General features: G+C 33.8%; 1 protein-coding gene across 1 annotated transcript in view; it reads right to left on the bottom strand.

Annotated features, from left to right (window-relative positions):
* The window catches only part of ATRNL1 (attractin like 1), a 723,131-nt gene that overhangs the window by 367,078 nt on the left and 333,866 nt on the right, over positions 1–22,187 (bottom strand). Inside the window, exon 25 of the mRNA XM_034663626.1 lies at positions 20,924–21,002. Coding sequence (XP_034519517.1) covers positions 20,924–21,002 — 79 coding nt within the window. The remainder of the gene's footprint in view (positions 1–20,923; positions 21,003–22,187) is intronic.

Genomic DNA, 22,187 nt, shown 5'->3' with positions numbered 1-22,187 from the left:
AAGAATGTTCCATGTGTATTCTACTGTTTTAAGATGGAATGTTCTGAATATATTTGTTAAGTCCATCTGATCTAGTGTTTCATTCAAAGCCATTGTTTCCTTGTTGATTTTCTGTTTGCATGATCTGTTGGATGATCCATTGATATAAGAGGGGTGCTAAAGTCCCCTACTATTATTGCATTACTATTAATTAGCTCCTTTATGTTTGTTATTAATATTTTATATATTTTGGTGCTCTCGTGTTGGGCTCATAAATATTTAGAATTGTTATATCTTCTTGTTGAATTGTCACCTTTATTATTATAAGGTGTCCTTCTTTGTCTCTTGTAACAGTCTTTGTTTTGTTTTTTAAGTAGGCTCCATGCCCAGTGTGGAGCCCAATGTGGGGCTTGAATTCATGACCCTGATATCAAGATGGGAGGTGAAATCAGGAGCTGGATGCTTAACCACCCAGCTGCCCCAAAAGTCTTTGTTTTAAAGTCTACTTTGTCAGGGCAGTTGGGTGACTCAGTCAGTTAAGCATCTGTCTTCAGCTCAGGTCATGGTCCTGGGATGGAGCCTGCAAGGACTCCCTGCTCAGCGGGGAGCCAGCTTCTCTCTCTCCCTCTGCCACTCCCCCTGCTTGTGCTCTCACTTCCTCCCACCCTCTCTCCCTCTCTTTCAAATAAATAAATAAAATCTTTAAAAAAAAAATAAAGTCTACTTTGCCCAATATAAGTATTACTACGTTGGCTTTCTTTTGACATTCATTTGCATGATAAATATTTCTCCATCCCCTTGCTTTCAATCTCAAGGCATTTTGAGGTCTAACATGAGTCTCTTTCTTGTACTCAAACACAGATGGGTCTGGCTTTATTATTCACTCTGTCACCTAATGTCTTTTGATTGCAGCATTTAGTCCATTTACATTCAAAGTAATTACTAAGTAATTACCATTTTGTTATTTCTTTTGAAGTTATTTTTGTAGTTTTTCTCTGATGTTTTCTTCTCTTACTCTCTTTCATGGTTTGCTGGTTTTCTTTAGTGATATACTTGGATCCTTTTTCTTTATTCTTTCCATATCTATTATTGGTTTTTTGATTTGTGATTACCATTTGGTTACCATATAACATCTTCAGATATCAGTCTATATAAAGCTGATGGTCACTTAAGTTTGAATCCATTCCTACTCCTTTCCTCCCATCCTGTGTTTAGGATATATGGTGTCATATTTTACATCCTTTTATTTTGTGAGTCCCTTGACTGATTTTTACAGACTTACTTATTTTTACTGCTTTTGCGTTCTCTATTTTTCATACTCTCCTTATGGTCTTTCCTTTCCCCTCAAAGAGTCCCCTTTAATATTTCTTGTAGGGCTGGTTTAGTGGTCATGAACTCCTTTATTTCCTCTTTGTCTGGGAAACTCTTCATCTCTCCTATTCTGAATGATAGCCTTGCTAGACAGAGTATTCTTGGCTGCAGATTTTTCCCTTTCAGCGCTTTGAATATATAGTGCCATACCCTCTGGCCTGCAAAGTATCTGCTGAAAAATCAGCTGATAGCCTTATGGGGATTCCATTCTATGTAACTGTTTTCTTTTCTCTTGCTCCTTTTAAACTTTTTTTTTCCTTTATCACTAATTTTTGCTAATTTAATTACTACATATCACAGCATGGGCCTCCTTGGGTTGATTTTGTTGGGGGACCCGTTATCTCCTGCATCTGGATTTCTGTTTTTTTTCTTCAGATTACAGAAGTTTTTAGCTATTATTTCTTCAAATTAATTTTCTGTCCCTCTTTCCCTCTCTTCTTCTGTGATCCCTATAATGCAAATATTATGTTTGATGGAGTCACTGAGTTCTTTAAGTCTGTTTTCATTTTGTGTATTTTTTTCTCTCACTTGCTCAGCTTGATTACTTTCCATTAACTCTGTCTTTTAGTTTATGCATTCATTACTCTACTTCCTCTAGCCTGCTATTTATTCTACCAAGTGTATTTTTAATTTTAATTATTATACTCTTCATGTCTGATTGGTTCTTTTCTGTGTAAGGGTCTCACTGACACCCTCCACACTTTTCTCAAGTCCGTGAGTATCTTTATGAACATTACTTTAAATTTTCTTTCAGGCATATCACTTGTCTCCATTTTGCTTAGGTCCCTTGCTGTGATATTGTCCTGTTCTTTCATTTTGGGACATATTCTTCTGTCTCCTTGTTTTGTCTATCATGTGTCTGTTTCTGTGTGTTAGGAAGGTCAGCTATGTCTCTTGAAAGTAGTGGGTGGAGGACACACTTTTAACGAGGTGGCACTGGTCCTCTTCCACAAGGGATGTGCAGCTGCCCCCCAAGACTGAGACCTGTCCAGCTGGGGCTGCTCCACGAAGTGTAGGGAGTGAAGTTTTAACAAGGTGCATGTGTCCTCTGCAAGAGATCAGGAGACGCAGTATTGGGAAGTTTATGCTGGTCTTCTGGGGGAGAGTACCCGCAGCACTGGGACTGAGGCAGACCTGGCTGCAGGGGGCAGAGTGCAGTGTAAGCAAGTTAAGTAGTGAAAGCACTGATTCCAGCAGGTGGCCATATGATTTTGCTGAAGATGGGGGAGGGAAATGGTACCTGCCAGCTCCTTTGTTCCTGCAGAAGTCCCTCAGGAATTCTGAGATTAGTAACTAATTTTCCCTCCAGTATGTCCATGCACCTTTCAAACTGCTGCTTCTAAACTGTATTTCTGCTGGCTGTTTGTTGTGCTGTCTCTTTAAGGGTGAAGGCTGTTACCCTCTGAGCTTTCCCAGAGCTGAGCCTGCTGATTTTTAAAGTTCCTGGCTTTAAGTCACCCTGTTTGTAAGAACTCAGGAAATTCAGCCCCTCTAATTTTCAAAGCCAAATGCTATGGGGATTTGTCTTCCCCATACCAACTTCCCAGTGTGAAAGTCTGTTTCTCAGCCCACTTCATGTGAGAGGCTCCCTCCCTCCAGTGGAGAGTACCACAGGGGTTTAGCTACCCACCCTTCTCTACCCTATTTCATAACCTCTTCTATGCAGCCTCTTCTGTACATTTAGTTGTGGAGTTTGTTCTGTGGTGTTTGAGATATATTCTGGGTTATTTGCACTACTGTTGAGTGTTATCTAGTTGTACCCATGGGATAAGGTGAGTTTAGCGTCCTCCTACTCTACCATCTTCCTGGGAAGTCTATTTTGTCTAAAGTTTTGAACTATGTGAATGTATTACTTATCTAAAAATTAAATTTAATCAAAATTAAAACTTGTACTATAAAATCAACTTAAAAATATTGTTCAAAAGAGTCTACATTTGCTTTTTACTCACCACATCACATTCTTGCTAAGAAAAAATCTGAGTTTTGGGCAAATATTGAGAACTTGCCGAGGGCTTTATATTTAAGATCTAAATTCTGGCAAAGAAATTTAGGGTAATACCCAATCCTTGTAGATATGATCAATATGTCTTTATGGTCAATACTAACTGAAAATATTGTTACCAAACAATATTCTGGAATTTAAAATCTTTAATACAATAAAAAGCTAGAACATGACTTTACTAATTGGATATCCAACCTTCAGTGGATATGGTTTATTTTGTTTAATGCTCCTGTACTCAGATTATTTAGTTCATTTTCAATATTAAATTTTTGGTATTAAAAAAAAAGGTGAAGCCAATTAGAATTTGTTCCATTTATTGTAAACTTCAATATTAAGAAGGACTCACCATAATATCCTTTTTCCTGTAGCTGAAATAACACATATCACCAAGATTTAATAGCCTACACAAAATATGCCGGCCACTTACTCTGTATGACAATAACCTCTGCCAGACGTGAGTCTGTGTACCACACACATAAAAAGTTATTTCACTGTTATCGTTAACTGCCAGCTTTGAGCATCAAAGTCACCTTCATTTGAAATCAAACATTTATCTTAAGAAAAATAAAAAGTAATTCTAGGCACAATAATGAGGCATATTAAGTAGAGTAACAACTAGATAAAGGATGATAGTACTCAAGCTGCCACAAAATATTTCACTCATCAGGTAGCAAGACGATAAAGGTTTTATAAAGGTTAAACAAAAAGGAATCACAGACATTGTGATTGTTACTTATTATGTATGCATTATTCTCCTTGCAAGAACTTTCTGGAGAATTTATTTGTTTTTCACCATCCTAATTAAACTTACTGTTATTAAAATACCTTCTAGTTGTTCACTAATGAGCAGGTAATTTGCTAATTAGGAGATGTAAAAAATGAGTAAGTCTTAACAAAATAAGGAAAAAATATATTCCTACATTGATCTAAAGTTATACCTTAATATAGAATTTGAATCAGTATATGATTATACTTTTAAATTAAAAACAGACTAAAACTATCAACAGAGACATCAAAGTGAAATGGATCTTAAAAATTTTTGATCTTTTAATAGGTTATTGGCATGCAAGTCATCCCTGACTGGATTCATCTGATATATACTTTCAATTAGTTTTTATTTTTCTTGATAAAATAGATCCATCAAAATTAAATGGAAAACAAATTTAATTAGGCAAACCCTAATTATGAATTAATCTCTAAAACAAAATGAGATATTTTCATCTGGAAAAAAAATTACCCCAATACATCTCAGCAATATATTAAAACAGAGTAATCCACTTTACCATACATACTAAAGAAAAAACAGGATAGCATTCTAAAACATTTATTAATTCTAATTTGTGAAATATTAAGATTAAAAAGCTATGATCCAAGACATCAATATTCTGAACAATTATCACCCAGCCACATAAGTTTCTAGCCACCACAAGAATCTACACTCAATGTTAATAAAAACCTATGAACTTTTCAGAGTTTTAAAATGAAAGACAACAGAATTGTTTACCCAATACTGGGCAGTTGCTAAGCAATATGTTAAGCAAATAAGGTGCTCTGGGCAAATGCATTTTGCATGACCTATCTGACAGGCAAGTACACCATTTACCATGTCTTCTCCAAAACTGGATTTCAGTGGCCAGTAATTGAGGTATGGTTCACAAACTAGTGTGTGATAATTGATTATTAATGTATTGATGCCCTCATTTCCTGGGAAGTCTCCAGGGGTCTATGTTAGAGTCCCTGGGTAGGATTCCTGCATTCACAATCAGCCTTATTTACCTTAGAGTATTTTATGAACTTATCCTTTTAATGTATACCTTGATATGAAATAGGCTATTACGGCAAAAAATAGGATAATTTCTAGTACAGGATATGTAAAAAATGCAATACTGTAAATACTTTGGCATTTTTCATTTGTTTCAACTAATTGATAAAATGACCTACAGTCATCCATAAAGGTTATAATTTAGCTTCCTTAAACATTCCATTCAGACTCCTTAAATATCCATAGTAGTCTGTATAGTATCATTTAGAACACAACTACCCTAAAATAATAGTGCATTTTAATTAGATGTTACATTCTATATTTCTATATAGAAAATAATTTAATGCAACTATGTATCAATACCCTAAGATAAAATAGCCAAAGGTTATATGTAAATTACTCATTATCTAAAGGAAGCAAAACTGATTTACTGCTTAATTCATGTTAGTTCATGTGTTAGGCAAATAACTATTCTGAAAGCAATAATAAATTGCCTATATCTATTTGAGATAAATGTTTTACATTCAATGATATAATATGAAACCAGCCTCTGAGAACAGTGTGTATCCCTCATTTTGATTTAACTATGAGCCTTATATAGAATTGTTTAAACAATTACATATGGTTTTTGAAAGTCAAAGTCAGTATTCCAATTATAAACCTCACCGGAGTCCACAATTTCAGAACTTCAGGATGTATTAAGAAGAAATAAAGAGTTAATATTTTTAGTGAGGCACATTAAAAGAAATAGACTAAGTAGGATCTTGCTGACCTACACTTTATTGAAAATGATGTTCTTTTACAGAAATAACTTGGCATTCAGTTTTCTTTTTCTTTTCTTAAATTTCAGTATAATTAAGGACAGCGTTATATCAGCTTCAGGTATACAACACACTAATTCAACAATTCAATACACTACTCAGTGTTCATCATGACAAGTGTACTCTTTATCCCCTTCACCTATTTTACCCATCCCCCTACTAACCTCACTCTGGTAACCACCAGTTCGTTTTCTATATTTAAGAGTCTGGTTTATTTTTCTCTTTTTCCCTTTGTTTATTTTGTTTCTTAAATTCCTCATACAAGTGAAATTATATGATACTTGTCTTTCTCTGACTGACTTATTTCACTTAGCATTATACTCTTTAACTCCATCCACGTTGTTTCAAATGGCAAGATTCCATCCTGTTTGTGGGTAATACTCCATTATATATATGTATACATACACACACACACACATATAATCACATCTTTATCCATTCATCTATCAATGGACACTTGGTTTGCTTCCATATTTTGGCTACTGTAAATAATGCTGAAAAACTTTGTATTTTTAAGAAAAATATGATTTTATACCAGTAGAAAAAATTGAAAGAGAGCAATAATTATATAGTGAAAGGGAAACTGCCAAAATAAATGATGACTTCTGGATTTTTAATTATACTCTTACATATTTTACTTGAAAATAGTATGTGTAGATTTTAAATTTGGTTACATTTTAAATAATAAGCAGGTGGACAGTTTGTCTTTCAATATCATTGTAAGTCAACTTCCTAAGCAAGGAATTTGGGCCAAGGTAAGTAAACACAAGCTGCTCTAAATGTACTAGATTGAAGACCAGTACTTGAGTGCCGTAAGTGTGTACCATTCTTTCACATAGTGAGATCATACAAATTTATAATTGCATGATGTAGTGACTGACAATTAGAAAGTCTTTCCACACCAACAGAAAAACCAGTTATTTGTATATAATTGGTTCTTTTAATTTAATGAAGAAGTAGCAAAAGCCAAATTTTATTATTTTCCATTTGTTCATCATATTTCAAACAATTTGTAAGGTCTAAAGTAAATCTGCCAATATTTTAATTTAACTCTCTAAGGTTATGATTTCGCTTGCTGGGCCTTAAATTTCTTACTGAAATACTTAGTAATTTTTCTTATATAACTATTACAAATTTGAACAAGAGCCATGAGTTTTTGAGAAGTACTACATTGGAGTGTAGTTTTAAGAATTATTTCTCAGAATTACATTGCTAGACTGGTATCCTGGAATTCTTACAAAAACCTCTTTGAAAGAATATTCTAAGTGTAAGACTTCACTGCAGAAATAAATAGAACAGAAAAAAGATTTAAAAACAGTCAAAATGTGAGGTATCATCAAAGTATTAATTTATACATCTTGACTGCTCATTAATAAATGAGAAATATTACTTTTGAGTTAATAATAATTTAGAAATATGAGGATGGATTTATTAGACCTTAAAAGTCATGTAAAAATCTACCAAACAGGGTGTATATAAAATGCTACCATTAGAGTAAGTAATGTGGAAAAAGAATGTATGTTCATATTTACTGGTATATATATCAAATAACTTCAGAAGAATACACCCAAACATATACATACAAAACCTGATTACATTGATTCTGAGGAGGGATGAAGTGAGTGACTAGGTAACAAGGATTTACATTTTAAATTTTGAAACATATTCACCTATTAAAAACAGGTATTAAGACAAAATGCAAAAAGTAAAAGAAACAAAATTGATGCTTAATTTGATAGCTATCTAATTTGATAGCATGTTTACTTCCAATAGAGAGGAGAATGACTTCTAAAAATCTCCTCCATCATTTGAATAATTTTTTTTATATCAAATTACCCAGGAAATGGAAAACATGTGTCTAGAAAAGGAGGGGAAAAAAATCATGCCTGTCCCTAGTTACTCAAGGAACAGGAACAAATTGGCCACACAAAATGAGTTTAATGGTCTGAGGGAATAAAAAAAATCAAGCTTTCATTGTCTGTCCCTGTTCAAAGTATTGGCTATAATAAAACAGTGGAATTTAGTCTCAGAATAATTAATACACTAAAATGACTAACATTTCAATATTAGATTCATGAGTGAATCTAATATCATGTTGATTCAATACACTCCAACAGTGGTTCACCTAAATACCATAAAGTATATGAATCATTTCAGTGCATGGCAATAAACCAAATTAAACTATAATCATACTGATATCAAAAAAACTTAAAAACATAAATACAATGTACCATGTGACAAGAATACCAGGTAAGTTCTAGATAAAGGAATTATGTGTCAAGTGACAATTTAGCATTATTTCTAGTACAGCTGCGACACAAGGAAGTCACTACGTTCAGCTCACATTAAGGAATACAAAGTTATGCTCTACTTTCCTAAGGGCAAAATATCTACATAAATGATTTGGAATGTCTCTGCATGGGAAAATATCAGTTCTCCTCCACCTATTTATTTATTCAATTACTTGTTTATATCAGTATGGATTCACTTTTATACTTTGGGTTATGATACAATACTACTTTGCTTATTTTATTGCTCAAATTGTTACAGCTTTTATCATTGGGAGCTGTCTCTAGTGGCTTCTGGGTCTCTGACATACTCCCATCATGGTGAGGTGTGTGTGTTTGAGGACTTTCTTACATTTTGGCATTATATAACTCAGCTTGTGTATTTTCTGCTCTGGTTATACAATCAACCAGTTCTCCAAGGAGCCTCGGTTCCTTTTATTGGAAAGCTAGATTAGAAAACAAGATTGGTATGTAAGTGATGAATCACTAAATTCTACTCTTGAGACCAGTATTACATTACAATGTTAACTATCTAGAATTTAAATAAAAGCCTGAAACAAACAAACAAAGCAAGATTGGACACTCAATTTGCTTGTTGCAGACAGGTTGTTGATGTATCTAGTAGGAAGTTTTAAAATTTCTAATGCAATCTTTTTTCTTTGTATAGATCTGTTCAGACCTATTTCTTCATGAATCAGTGTTGGCAGTTTATGCCTTTCTAGGAATTTTCCATTTCATCTAAATTTTTCAGTTTGTTGGCATACAGATGTTCATAATGTACCCTTAGCTTACTTTTTATTTCTGAAATTTCAGTAATAATATCTCTTCTTTTAGTATTGATTTTAGTACTTTGAGTCTTCTTTTATTCTTGGTCAGTCCAATTTTGTCAATTTATTGATCTTTTCAAAGAACCAACTCTTGTCTTCATTGATTTTCTCTGTTGTTTTCCTCCTCTCTGTTTCACTAATTTCTTCTCTAATCTTTATTATTTCTTTCCTTTTCTGTTTCCTGTAGATTTAATTTGTTCTTCTTTTCCAAGTTTCTTAAGGTGGAAGGTTAGGATGGAGCTAGAGAGTATTATGCTAAGCAAAGTAACAGTTGTTCGAGAAAGACAAATACCGCATGATTTCACTCATGTAGAATTTAAGAAACAAAACAAACAAGCAAAGGGGAAAAAAAAAGAAAGAGGAAAACCAAGAAACAGACTCTTGACTCTGGAGAACACACTGATGGTTACCAGAAGGCAGGGGTGGAGGATGGGTGAAATAGGCGATGGAGATTAAGGAGTGCACTTGTGATGAGAACATGGTGTTGTATGCAAGTGCTGAATCACTAACTTGTACACCTGAAACTAATATTACACTGCATGTAAACTAACTGGAATTTAAATAAAAACTTAAAAAAATAGGCTACTGATTTAAGACATTTTTCCTTTTAAATACTGGCATGCGCAGCTATGTATTTCCCACTGAGCACTGCTTTAGCTTCAACCGATGAGTTCTGGTATATTGTGTTTCCATTTTCATTCATCTCTAAGTATTTTTAAATTTCAGCCAGCCTTTCTTCAAATATTTTTTCTGCTCCTCTCTTTCTTCTTTCCTTGTGGTATTCTTATTATTCATATATTGGTGTACTTACTGGTATTCTGTATTTCTCTTAGGCTTTGTTTATTTTCCTTCATTTTTTCTCTCTGCTCTAGTTTCATAATCTCTACTGATCCATTTTCAAGCTCATAAATTCTTTCTTCTGCTAGTTCAAATCTATCATTGAGTCTCTCTATTAAGGTTTTTTTTTTTTAGATTTTTATTTATTCATTTGACACAGAGAGAGAGAGCGCGTGCGCACAAGCAGGGGGAGCAGAAGGCAGAGGGAGAGGGAGAGGCAGGCTCCCCACCAAGCAAGGAGCCTGATGCAGGGCTTGATCCCAGAACCCCTGGACCATGACCAGAGCTAAAGGCGGATGCTTAACCAAATGAGCCACCCAGGTGCCCCCTCTAGTAAATTTTTTATCATGGTTTTGTACTTCTCAATTTCTGATTTTCCATTAGCTTCTTTTTTATAATTTTATCTCTTTATTGATATTATCTGTTGTATGTGGTATTTCTATCCTATCTTAATCATGGTTTCCTTTAGTTCTTTGGACATATTTACAACAGCTGCTCTGAAGACATGGTCAGTTAATTCTGATAGCTGGGCCCTCTGAAAAGCACGCTTTGTTGCCTGCTGATATTTGTCCTATGAGCCACAATTCCCTTTTTTTGCATGTCCCATAATTTTTTGTTGAAAAACACCGACATTTTAGGTAACAGATTACAACAATTCTGTATAGTGATTCTCTTTTCCTACCCCACGCAAGTTTTGTTTTTATATGCCTATTTCTTTAGGGACTTGGTTGGGCTATTTTAGTGAAATCTGTTTTCTCTGCAGTGCAGCCTGTGATGTTGTTCCTCAGAGAGTATAGCTTTGGGTATGTGCATGGTCATGTAGCATAACTGGTTTTATCAGGGCTCTCTTTGTGTCTATCCAAGATCTTTCTCTTAATCACCTTGCCTCCCTTGGTATCACACCCAGCTGTTAGCCTCCATGAATTGATAACTGATTATTTTTTTATAATGCTCTGATATTTAAATTCCTCTCTCATCTGATTCAATTAATTTTGGGTCCACTGTAGGGTAATATTTGAGACTAGTGTTCGACATTTTTTATTAAGCCCAGGGGAGATCTTAATTTTCTCTATCACTGGAACTTTCTGGTAAACTTCTAGCTGATTTATGGTGGAGCTATCAGCCTCTTCTGATAAATAAAATTGCTTACTACCACAATGCCCATTTTTTTCAAGGAAGCCATTAGGGTTGAACTTCTCCATAGTTTGTTTTAAACAAACTTCTTCCCATGGAAAAAATTTCTGTGCCACAGCTCCAGAGCTGATGGTGGAGACAATGGCCCATATCTCTCTCAAATGACTCCCCTATGTCATGAGGACGGTGCCACACAGGTATGGTAGCCTTTTATATTTTCAGATTGTCTCTATGGGCATGAAATCTCCACCCTTACAGCAAAGTGTGATGAGGGCAATTGGGACCCCGGAATTCTCAGACTACTCTCCCTGAGGAAGAACTCTGACATACAAGACAGGCTTGGTGAAGGAAAAGAGCCTCAGATCTTAGTTGTTTTTGCCTGAAACAGAACCTCTGTAGTACAGAACTGGGCAAGGGTCAGGTGGGCGATGAGAAATGCTGGTTATACGGAGCTTAAAGGGGATGAGAAGAGAGCAGGTCATGGCTCAAATGCTACAGACTTTTTTTTTTAAAACTAAGATTTAGATTTTCTTGAATAAATGTTTTTCATTTACTGTATGCACTTAAGATGGATTCCAGAGATTTAAAATGGATGTTTATTTGTTTTAAAAATAATTTTCACCTTGGGGCGCCTGGGTGGCACAGCAGTTAAGCGCCTGCCTTCGGCTCAGAGAGCGATCCTGGCGTTATGGGATCGAGCCCCACATCAGGCTCTTCCCGCATGAGCCTGCTTCTTCCTCTCCCACTCCCCCTGCTTGTGCTCCCTCTCTCACTGGCTGTCTCTATCTCTGTCGAATAAATAAATAAAATCTTTAAAAAAATTTAAAAAAATAAAAATAATTTTCACCAGTTATAGCTGTTTGTCAGCTATGATTTTGCCTTTGGAGCTCCTCTTACTGCTACTCTAAAAGTCAGCACCTCCTGTTCTCTTTTAATCACACTTCAAATGAGCTTTCATAGTTATTGATCCATTAAAATTGCTCTTGCCAGGGTCACAAATGACTTCCAAATGGTTAAATCCAATGATCAATTTTCAGTTATAATTTTACTTGGCCCATCAGCAGCCTCTGAGACAGTTGAAAACTCTCTTCTCATCTACAGTGTTTCCTCGGCTTCCAGGAGCCCACATTCACTTAGCTTTCCTCGAACTTCATAGTATTCTTTGCTGATTTTGTCTTCTCTCTGGTATCTTGAATGTCTTAGTCAGCTCAGGCTGCTATAATACCATAAACTGAATGTCTTAAACAGGAGACATTTATTTCTCACAGTTTTAAAGGCTAGGAAGTCCAAGACCAAGGGGCTGGCACATTTGGTTGTTGGAAAGGGCCATCTTCCCGGCTTTCAGATAGCTTCCACCTCATTGTGTGCTCACATGACCTCTTCTTTGTGTACTGTCGGAGAGAAAGCACTCTTCCTCTGTTCCTCTTTGTAAAGGGCACTAATTCATCATGAGAATATTAGCATCACATAGGCATAAAGACCTCCTAAAGGCCTCAGTTCCAGTTCCGGATACCATAACATTGGGGTTTAGACCCTCAACTTATGGATTTGGAAGGGGACATATTCAACCCCTTACATTAAGTATGAATGTCTTAGGGCTAACCCTCCTTTTTTGGTGATATCACCAAATCCATGCCTTTAAATACCACTGATATACTGAGACTTCCAAATTTATCTTTCCTGCTCAGATCTTTTTCCTTATGCCAGAGCCATCTCCTGCTTCTCTGACTTATCTAATTGGATGTCCAATAAATACCTCAAACTTAACATGTAAAAATTGAATTCCTTTCCCCAAGCCAATTTTACTTGGAATCAACTCCATTTCAGTTGATGGCGATTTTATCTTTATAGTTGTTCGGCAAAACCTTCAAGTCATGCTTATTTTATACTCTTTTGAAGTCATGATTGGTTTAATACTTTCTCACACCTTCCCATCCATCCAGTTGTGTTATCTCCAAAACATATCCATAATCTGATTACTTCTTGCCATATCCACTGCCATGTCTTGATTTAAGTAATCATTATCTCTCACCAAGTAGAATAGTAACGTCCTGAATAGTCTCCCTATGTCCACAGTTGTCTTAGTCTAGTCTCAACACAGCAGCAGAATTATCAGTTAAATCATATCTTTTTTTAACCCAAATCACTTACCTCCTCTGTTGAAAACCCTTCAATGGTTTTCCTTCTATCTAAGAGTAAACTCCAAAGTAGAGTTTCAATGCCAATGGTGCATATTAGAATTGATTGTGGGCTTTAAAAATAGACTCATAAAGCTGAGCCTCACAGAATTCTGATTTATAGGTCTGGTGGGGGTGGAACAGTGGAGTGGTGCTCAAGGATATATAATTATTTTAAGATCAACAGGTGATTCTAAAGGACCTACTGAATTGAGAACAATTGTGTTAGAGTATACATGGAGGAGAAAAATCCAAGATATACAAATATAATGTTAATTATTATTTATATTACATATCAATAATAATAACTGCTAACATTTGTTGAAGTCTGGTAAGGAAAAGGCAGAGAGGTGAGCACTTAGTGCGCATTAACTCACTTAGTACTAAAAAACTTATAAGGTAGGCCCTGCCATATTTTGATTCTAGGACACATTTTGTTTTCCTATCCTTTTTTTTTTTTTTGAACATTTTATTTATTTATTTGACAGAGGGAGAGACAGTGAGACAGGAAACATAAGCAGGGGGAGTGGGAGAGGGAGAAGCAGGCTTCCCGCTGAGCAGGGAGCCCAATGTGGGGCTTGATCCTGGGACTACGGGATCATAACCTGAGTCAAAGGCAGATGCTTAATGACTGAGCCCCCCAGGCACCCCTTGTTTTCCCATCTTAATATCTCTAAAACCTGATGAGTCTTATAATCAGTGAAATCACACAACCACTGGCCCAGAGGGCATTTATGATATATTTGTCATGCCCTGCACAGACACAAATTTGATTATCCTAGTCAATGATACCATATGAAACAAAAGATTTTTACTTGAATCAAAAAGTGATTTATAAAAAATTGGACTATGAATGTGAATAAGTTTTAGCAATACTGTACCAACTTATTTTGCTTCTACTTTCAATATATATTATGTGTGCGATATATAATAAAATCTCTATCTAAGTAAGTCTATAAGAGCCGTTTCAGTAAGTACAAAATAAATATTCTTAGTGGTAAGAGTACTATGGGATAGTTTAATTATAATTGTATTTTCCTTCTAAGTGGTACATCAAATAATGATTATCATAATATTAGATGAAATACAGCATATTCCCCCTACAACAAACAGATTCACAGGCTGTATTATAAGGGGTCAGTTATGACTATAAGCAGTAAATCAAGTCTGTTTGAACTCAGGCTATCTTTAATGTTCTTTGTATGGTGCAGAGAGCTTGAGTTTTGGAATCTGACAGACTTAATTAAAAATCATTGCTTTTTCATTTACTACTTATGAGATTTGATCATTGCACACAACTCTCCTCAAATTCTTTATATAGCTAAAAGAGAAATAATATACATCTTCTAGAGTGAGGATGAAATACTATCTTTGTTAAATGCCCAACTCCAAAATGTTAGATTGTGCCCTCTGCTTTCCTGAAATTTAGTTATTTGTTGGTGCTACAATTATGAAATAACATAATCATTCTTGTTTACCAAATACCAATCCCACAATCCAGAGATAATCTTGGCAATTCTCTCAAAATATCCATGAATACAATGCATGTGTGTGTGTGTGTATGTGATTTACACAAATGGAAATATTATAATACTATATCGGCATCTCCCAGTTAATGCCATATTTTTAAGACCTGTAGTTTTCGAGAACTGTGATTCCTGTTTGTTTGCTGCTAATTCCTCTAAAAATGTGCTTAGAACAATACTAATTGTTCACTAAATATTTGTTGAATGAAGAAATAATGTTTCATTTTACACATACCTGTCCACCTTATTCTTAGCTTTCAGCTACATAATATTCCATTATAGGAAAATAGAATTATTTCAAGAAGCTTTTTGAATGACATAAACTTATTGATATACAAAAAATCCTCTATAAATATCTTTGTATGAATATATTTTGAAAAAGTAGGCAGGCTTATATTTTTAGTATATATTCCTATAAATCTAGTTGTTAAGTCAAAGAGGTTTTCTTTTAATTTTGATGACTAATATGCAAAGCAAACATTTTCTATTTTCTCTTTTTGTTTCCATTTGTATTGGAAATAGGGTCGCCAGATAGAGCAAATAAAAATACAGGATGTTCAGTTAAATTTGAATTTTAGAAGAACAGTGAATTCTTTTTAGTATAAAAACACATACACATTGGAGATATATATATAAGGAGATACATTTGTGTGTGTGTATCAAATATATAACATTTTATGTTGAATCAGATTAAAATTTATTGACAGAAATTCAATATTGCTGGCCATTTCTTAATCTATATAAACAATTGGGTCTATATTAAAGATAATAACACATAATAAATAAATAATTTTAGGCAATTTTTATAATTGTATTAATAAAAGTATAGTTATAATAATGTATAATGTATAAATGTTAAAAGTTTTTATCTTATTTTTTTTTTAAAGATTTTTTTAATTTCTTTATTTGACAGAGATAGAGACAGCCAGCGAGAGAGGGGACACAAGCAGGGGGAGTGGGAAAGGAAGAAGCGGGCTCATAGAGGAAGAGCCTGATGTGGGGCTCGATCCCATAACGCCGGGATCACGCCCTGAGCCGAAGGCAGACGCTCAACCGCTGTGCCACCCAGGCGCCCCTTTATCTTATTTTTTTAGAAATTAACTCTATGTACAGTTACACAACAGTTTATATTTATTTCCATAATCCAACTTCCAGAAAACTTTTTAATATACTATATCTCCCCCGATGGATGACACCACAACAAAGTAAATGTAAGTGTCCCTTAAAGATTGTGTACATGTATGTGTGTGTACCTTATTGATATTGCTAAAGCTACGAATTTCCCCCTCCACCCCAAAAAAGGATTTGTGTCTTTTTCTTTGTATCTGTAGTATTTATCAGTCTGTCTGGAATATTACAAGAGATTAACACATCTTTGCTGAACTGAACAAAATGGAAGCACTATATGTACAATAAGATTTTGGCAACAGGTATAGAAGGCAAGAATCAGTTAACTTTCAAATCATATGCCCCGTATCTGACTTCTCAATTCAAGATAATTTTAAATAGACTTAGGCTAATTTTTAAAACTATGATAATATAAATAGGCATGCTAAACATCTGTAATTTCTAGTCTTACAGGATAAAGTGAAAAAAATTAAAGCAAGGGAATCATTACATTTTGAAATTGATATGAAAAAATAAATTAACACTAAGGCCATTAAAAGCAGAGATAGATTTGAGTGCATTATTTATAGTTCAAAAAAAATCGTATTTTGACAAAAGAATTGTTTTATGGAAATCTTTATCTAGATATTAAAATGTTTAATTATATAAAATAGATTCTTAAAGTACTAAGAAATTCTATAAGAAGTCGCATACAGTATATAATTAATTAAGTTTAATTTCTCCACCCAAAACAATATTTTCTCATTATTCTCTTCACTGTGCTCACTCCTCTTTCTCTAAATAACTTGGGTGTCTAAGAAGGTAGAGCCACTCATTTTTTAAGCACCATGACATTGCATTAATAATAAGAACCCATTTACCACAAATTTAGCATCTCAGAGAATATTCTATCATTAATTAATTACCCATGACATGACCTCAGAAAGTATAACTTAATGATATTATTACTTCTTCTATTTTTGTGCCCATACAAAAAATAGATATAGATGGAAAGACAATGTATTTGCCTCTAGAGAGGTAGTTTGCTACTCAGAGCTACTAAGAATCCTATCTCTGGGTTTTAGTGTATTTTTAACTCAAATTTCAGGTTGATAATGCTAAATTCAAATCTAGGTTTTAGGCAATATGGTTATGAAATGTGCAAGAAAGTAGCACATCATAAACACAAGGTCAGTCGCTCAGTGGACGTTGTCTTATCTCAGGCAATGTTGTTTCTATTGATTTTTTAGCATTAGAAAAGCATACCTGATTATGAAAGATAAGCAAATAATGTGGTAAAGCTCCATATTAATATATTTTTTAAACTTTTAAAGAGTGTAAGTTTAAGAGAATTAAATAAGGAAAGGTTGCTGAGATAGGAAATGCAATAAGCATTCAAACACACAACCCGTAGTAACATGAAGTTGATTAGAAATAACCTTAGGAGCCCTGAGTGGCTCAGTCGGTTAAGCCACCCACTCTTAGTTTTGGCTCAGGTCATGACATCAGGATCATGAGGTTGAGTCCTGGGTGGAGCCCCACTGCAGCTTGGCACTTAGAGTGGTGTGTGCTTGAGACTCTCTCTCCCTTGGCCCGTCCTGCCCTGCCCCCAACGTGCTCATTCTCTCAAATATATAAATAAATAAATTTTTTCTTAAAAAAAAATAACCTCACATTTGCCTATGGGATCTATTATGCTATGGATTTTGTAGTTAGGCTTTTTAAAAAGATTTATTTATTTATTTTAGAAAGAGAGCGTGAGTACGTGTGCACACTGTACATGGGCAAGTTGGGGGGGGAGGCAGAAAGAGGGAGACAAATAGACTCCCTGTTGACCACAGATCCCTACACAGGCTCCATCCCAGGACTCTGAGATCATGACCAGAGCCAAAAATCAAGAGTTGGACCCTGAGCCAAAATCAAGTGGGGCTTAACCAACTGAGTCACCAAGGCACCCCTGCAGGTAGATTTTAACTGAGGAAAAGTATAATTTAACTACTCAAAATGTGGGAAAAAATGTTTTCAACCAAAAAAATAAATAAATAAATTTGTGTAACTATTAAGATATGCAGGATATTTTCACCCACCTTAGTCAAATATAAGATTAAATATCTTCGATGCAAGCAGTAATTATAATATTTTGATGGACAAACCCATCTTATGATACTTACTAAAAACTCACATTTCAGTTTAAAAATGAAGATTATTAAGTATGACAATATTTCAAGAGACTACTTTTAACTTATACTTGCTCCTAGCAAGTATTTTATAATGTAATGACTATTTATCTAAAATTGAATGTAACATTGAAATTAAATGTTTTAATACCTCTATAATAAGCACAAACTATTAAAAATATGAACTTATCCTTCTAGTGTATTAAAATATTTCCACTGATCGATATTCACTTATTGTTTCTGTTCATTGGCACAGCATTCCATCAACAATAAAATGTTTATATTCTTAATAGGGTTATCAGAGAAATGAATGTGAAGTTCCTATATGAAGAGGTATATTAAAATGAAAGTCCTTTGTAGTTGTATTTTTGTGTTTTTAAGAGCCCCTGAATTGTCAGCAGTGTTATTCAAAGTGTTACAACAATAATAGGCTTCTGTTACTAAAGTTATACCACAAAAACAGTATAGATGTGTTTATGGAAACCAAAGCTTAAAATAGTTTCTTTTTTAAAAAGCAACATGCCTGGTTGAATTAAACAATGTATTTTAGAAATATAAGGTGGTTTTTTTTTTCATTTTAAACCAGTCCTAATATTTAGAAAAGCAAATAGTACAATTCCTCTAATAAAATCACAGAAATATTAAGGGAGAATCCTTTAAATAATTTTCATTTACTGTTACAAATAAATTGCCATTGTACTAATCATATGGGTCCTCTGAGGCTTACAATACTTGATGTCTTAATGTTAGAAAATGTGACATATCACATAAAGAATACATACTGGGATCTTTCCCTTTAGGGAATATATGTGTTAACCTAATAGTTAAAACTAAATAAAGAGAGGATCAAATAAAAACACATTTTTACCTCCATCTAAATAAAGTCTATATATGGGGTTATTATATTAGCTACAACTAGTGTAGTTAAAAGTCTTCAGGCCTTTAAGACCAAAATGACAATCTTTTAATAATATAAAATTATATCTAATAACAGATCTGTAAGTCATCAAAATGGCATCTTTACTTGGCCATCAACATATGAACGGTTTCCAAGACATTTAGAATTCTGTATTCAAAAGATTAATAAAATTATATTTGAGAAAACGCCTCACAATATTTTTAACATGATATTATAAACATCACATGACCACTCAACAAGATAAATTTTGTACTGCAGTAGAGGTAGCAAATTAAATTCAATCATTATTATAACACTCACTACCTAGATGAGCTCTAGAAAGAGGAGCATTAAATCGAGGGAATATCAAGAAGATGCGGACTTCCAATAAAAAAGAGAAATTAAACCTGTATTTTAAAAATTAAAGTTTAATATCAGCTCGCCAGAACTTCTAATATGCAAAAACAACATCATTTCCTTTAATTGATAAAATTCTAACCAAAAGCAATTTCTCATCTTGAGAAGTGTGAAAGTTTTGTAGGTAAATGAACTATTCACATTAGTTTTGTCAAATATTTAATACTATTTCTAAACTTTAGTTATTACATGTAAATATTCCTAGAGCCTGAGGAATTAGTTATAAAATACAATCCCTTCTCTTTAGAGGAAAGGAAATTCAATTAGGATACTTACCCATTTTCAGAAACTAGTTAATGACAGAGTCATATACTGATCTTTTCATGATGCTATATTTATATAGTTGCATTTTATAAACTTTAGAAATCAGGTATTTAAACAGTGTTAGTCATAATGAGGTCAGAACCCAGGCTCCCTGATTGATCTTGACTTCTTTTCTAATGATTAGAAGCATAAATTGTCATTTGGCCTATGCCATTATGGAAGGCTTTCACATTGCCTGCTACCGATTGTTTTTACTTTTCTGAATCCATAATTTCATCTAACAGATGGTTTAACGTGTAGAAGACTGCTTATCTCCGCACAGAATTCCACCTCTTGCCAAATATTTATGTATTTATATTTAATAAGATCCTTTTCAATTGGATTACTTTTATCATAGGGTCATACCAAGTATATTCTCATTGATGTTGCCTTGGCCATATACCAAAAATCAGAGAGACAGAGATGATCGAGATGAAGTATTTATTTCTGGGGGAGGGCTGTCAAGTTTGCAAAAGTATTATAGGCAGGCACTGAGTTTTAATGGATGTTTGAAAACTGAAGAATAATTTAAGAAGAACTCATCTCATTCACTAACCATATAGCTTAGAATACTCTGGATTAGTTTTAAATCTTCAAATATAATATTTTGTATGTAGGGAAAAAGATAGTAAGCAATTATACTACTGCTTTATATTGTTGCACAAAATTATATTTATACATATATGAAATGCAATGGCAAATAGAACAAAGTTATGAAACTAATATCTTTATATCATTAGTTATTCTGCAATAGTACTACTATTTTTATCAATTTTAGGATTTGAGGGAACATAAATGACTAATTCTGACACAGAAATGTATCAAACTGAGTCACACTTCAAACATACATGAATTATCAGATAATCATGAAATGGTAAAGATTTGATTACTTTAAAAAATCTAGGCGATAAAAACCAAAAATAAATTTTATATGAGAATTTTCTTTTAAATTACAAGAGATACTTATAAAAATAAATTGTTTTTATAACTACCTAAGGAGACTGTAAATCATTTAATCAACAGTATTAATACATATATTCAAAATGAATTCTAACACTATTTAAAATAACTGTTTGCTATTAACATTGCAATTAACCAATGTTTCTACAGATACTGACTTAAAATGACAGTGGTTAAAGATTGCTCTAAAGCTTAAAAATTCTAGATCGACTTGTTCAATCTTAGTAAGTAAAGCTGATTTGAAACTCTGTACTTGAGGGGCACGTGTTAATTAAACAATACGGATTCATGTTTACTCAGATCTTTAAACAAAAGATTTAAGTAATATTACTGATACCTCTCTCCGTCGAGAAGCCCAGCATGTTTGTTTGATCTTCCATACCACTGCAGCTACCAGCAATAAGGATAAAAAACAACTGGAAAATAAAACACAAATAATTTTTGCTTAACACACTGGAAGTATGTAATGAAATATTCAAGAATATGTACAGAACTTAAAAATATATAGAACTAACCACTCTGCCTTGGTAAATAATTAAAGCAAAAATGGATAAATTAGCAGTGTTTAAAATGTTCTCAAGTAAAAACGAAGTATACAGGTAGAATAATTATTTATATTCTGTTACACAGTATCGTCTATCTTTAAGATTTTCCCTGTCAGAAGGAATATAAATTTACAGCTCTCTTGGTCTTATAAAGCAACAGAAATCTATTTAGAATTGCTATTGACTCATAAAAACTGGCAATTTTATAAATTTAAATTGCACACAGGTTCATTCATTTTATCTGTATTAGCAACTATTTTAGATATGAGAATATTCCAGTGGTTCTCAACTGAAGACAGTTTTGCTCCCCACTCACCCCCCCCCGGGCACATCTGGCAATGTGACATGTGTGATTATCACAATATTGATAGGGGTACAACTTGCATCAGATGAGTAGAGCCAAGGATGCTCCTAAACAGCGCCTAGTACTGTCCAACATGTCAGTCGTGCTGTAGTTGAGAAAACCTGGTATACGCTAATGTTTACACGAAGAATTCAGTTACAGTGTTTATACATATGGTCTATACATAGTAGGTAAAATATGCAATAAGTTATGAAAATGCAGGATACTTTGTTAGTGGTGATTTGAGACTAACAAATCTCAAAATAACAGAATCATATGAATCCCATTAATTGGTTCCAACCATGTATCACTGTTTTTTTCTCCCTTGGCTCTGTGGTCAAACATTATGCTATGAAAAGACCCAGAGCTGAGCAAATTCACTAGACACTAGTCACTACAAAAACCCTGGTCTTCATCCTTAATTGATAATCCTTCTATTCTTTAATCGATTCACTCATAGAGTATGCAAATGTTAGCACTTTCTACTCTTGTTAATTCTTTAATATACTTTTTTCTCCTTGTCTCACTTGAAGAGGAGATCTTAGAATGTCCTTCAATGATGATAGCAATGGCAATTCTAGCACCTATCCAATGAGTGCTGAGCACATTTCAGATACTGTGTTAAATACTTCATTCACATTGATGTTTGGGTTTGGTTTTAGAAGAACACTCCCAGATGGAATATATTATTCTTATTTTAAAAAAGAAAAATC

Source organism: Ailuropoda melanoleuca, chromosome 6, assembly GCF_002007445.2.
Source record: "Ailuropoda melanoleuca isolate Jingjing chromosome 6, ASM200744v2, whole genome shotgun sequence".
Classification (NCBI taxonomy): Eukaryota; Metazoa; Chordata; class Mammalia; order Carnivora; family Ursidae; genus Ailuropoda; species Ailuropoda melanoleuca.
Note: the sequence above shows the minus strand (reverse complement) of the source record. Positions and strands in the feature narration are given on the sequence as shown.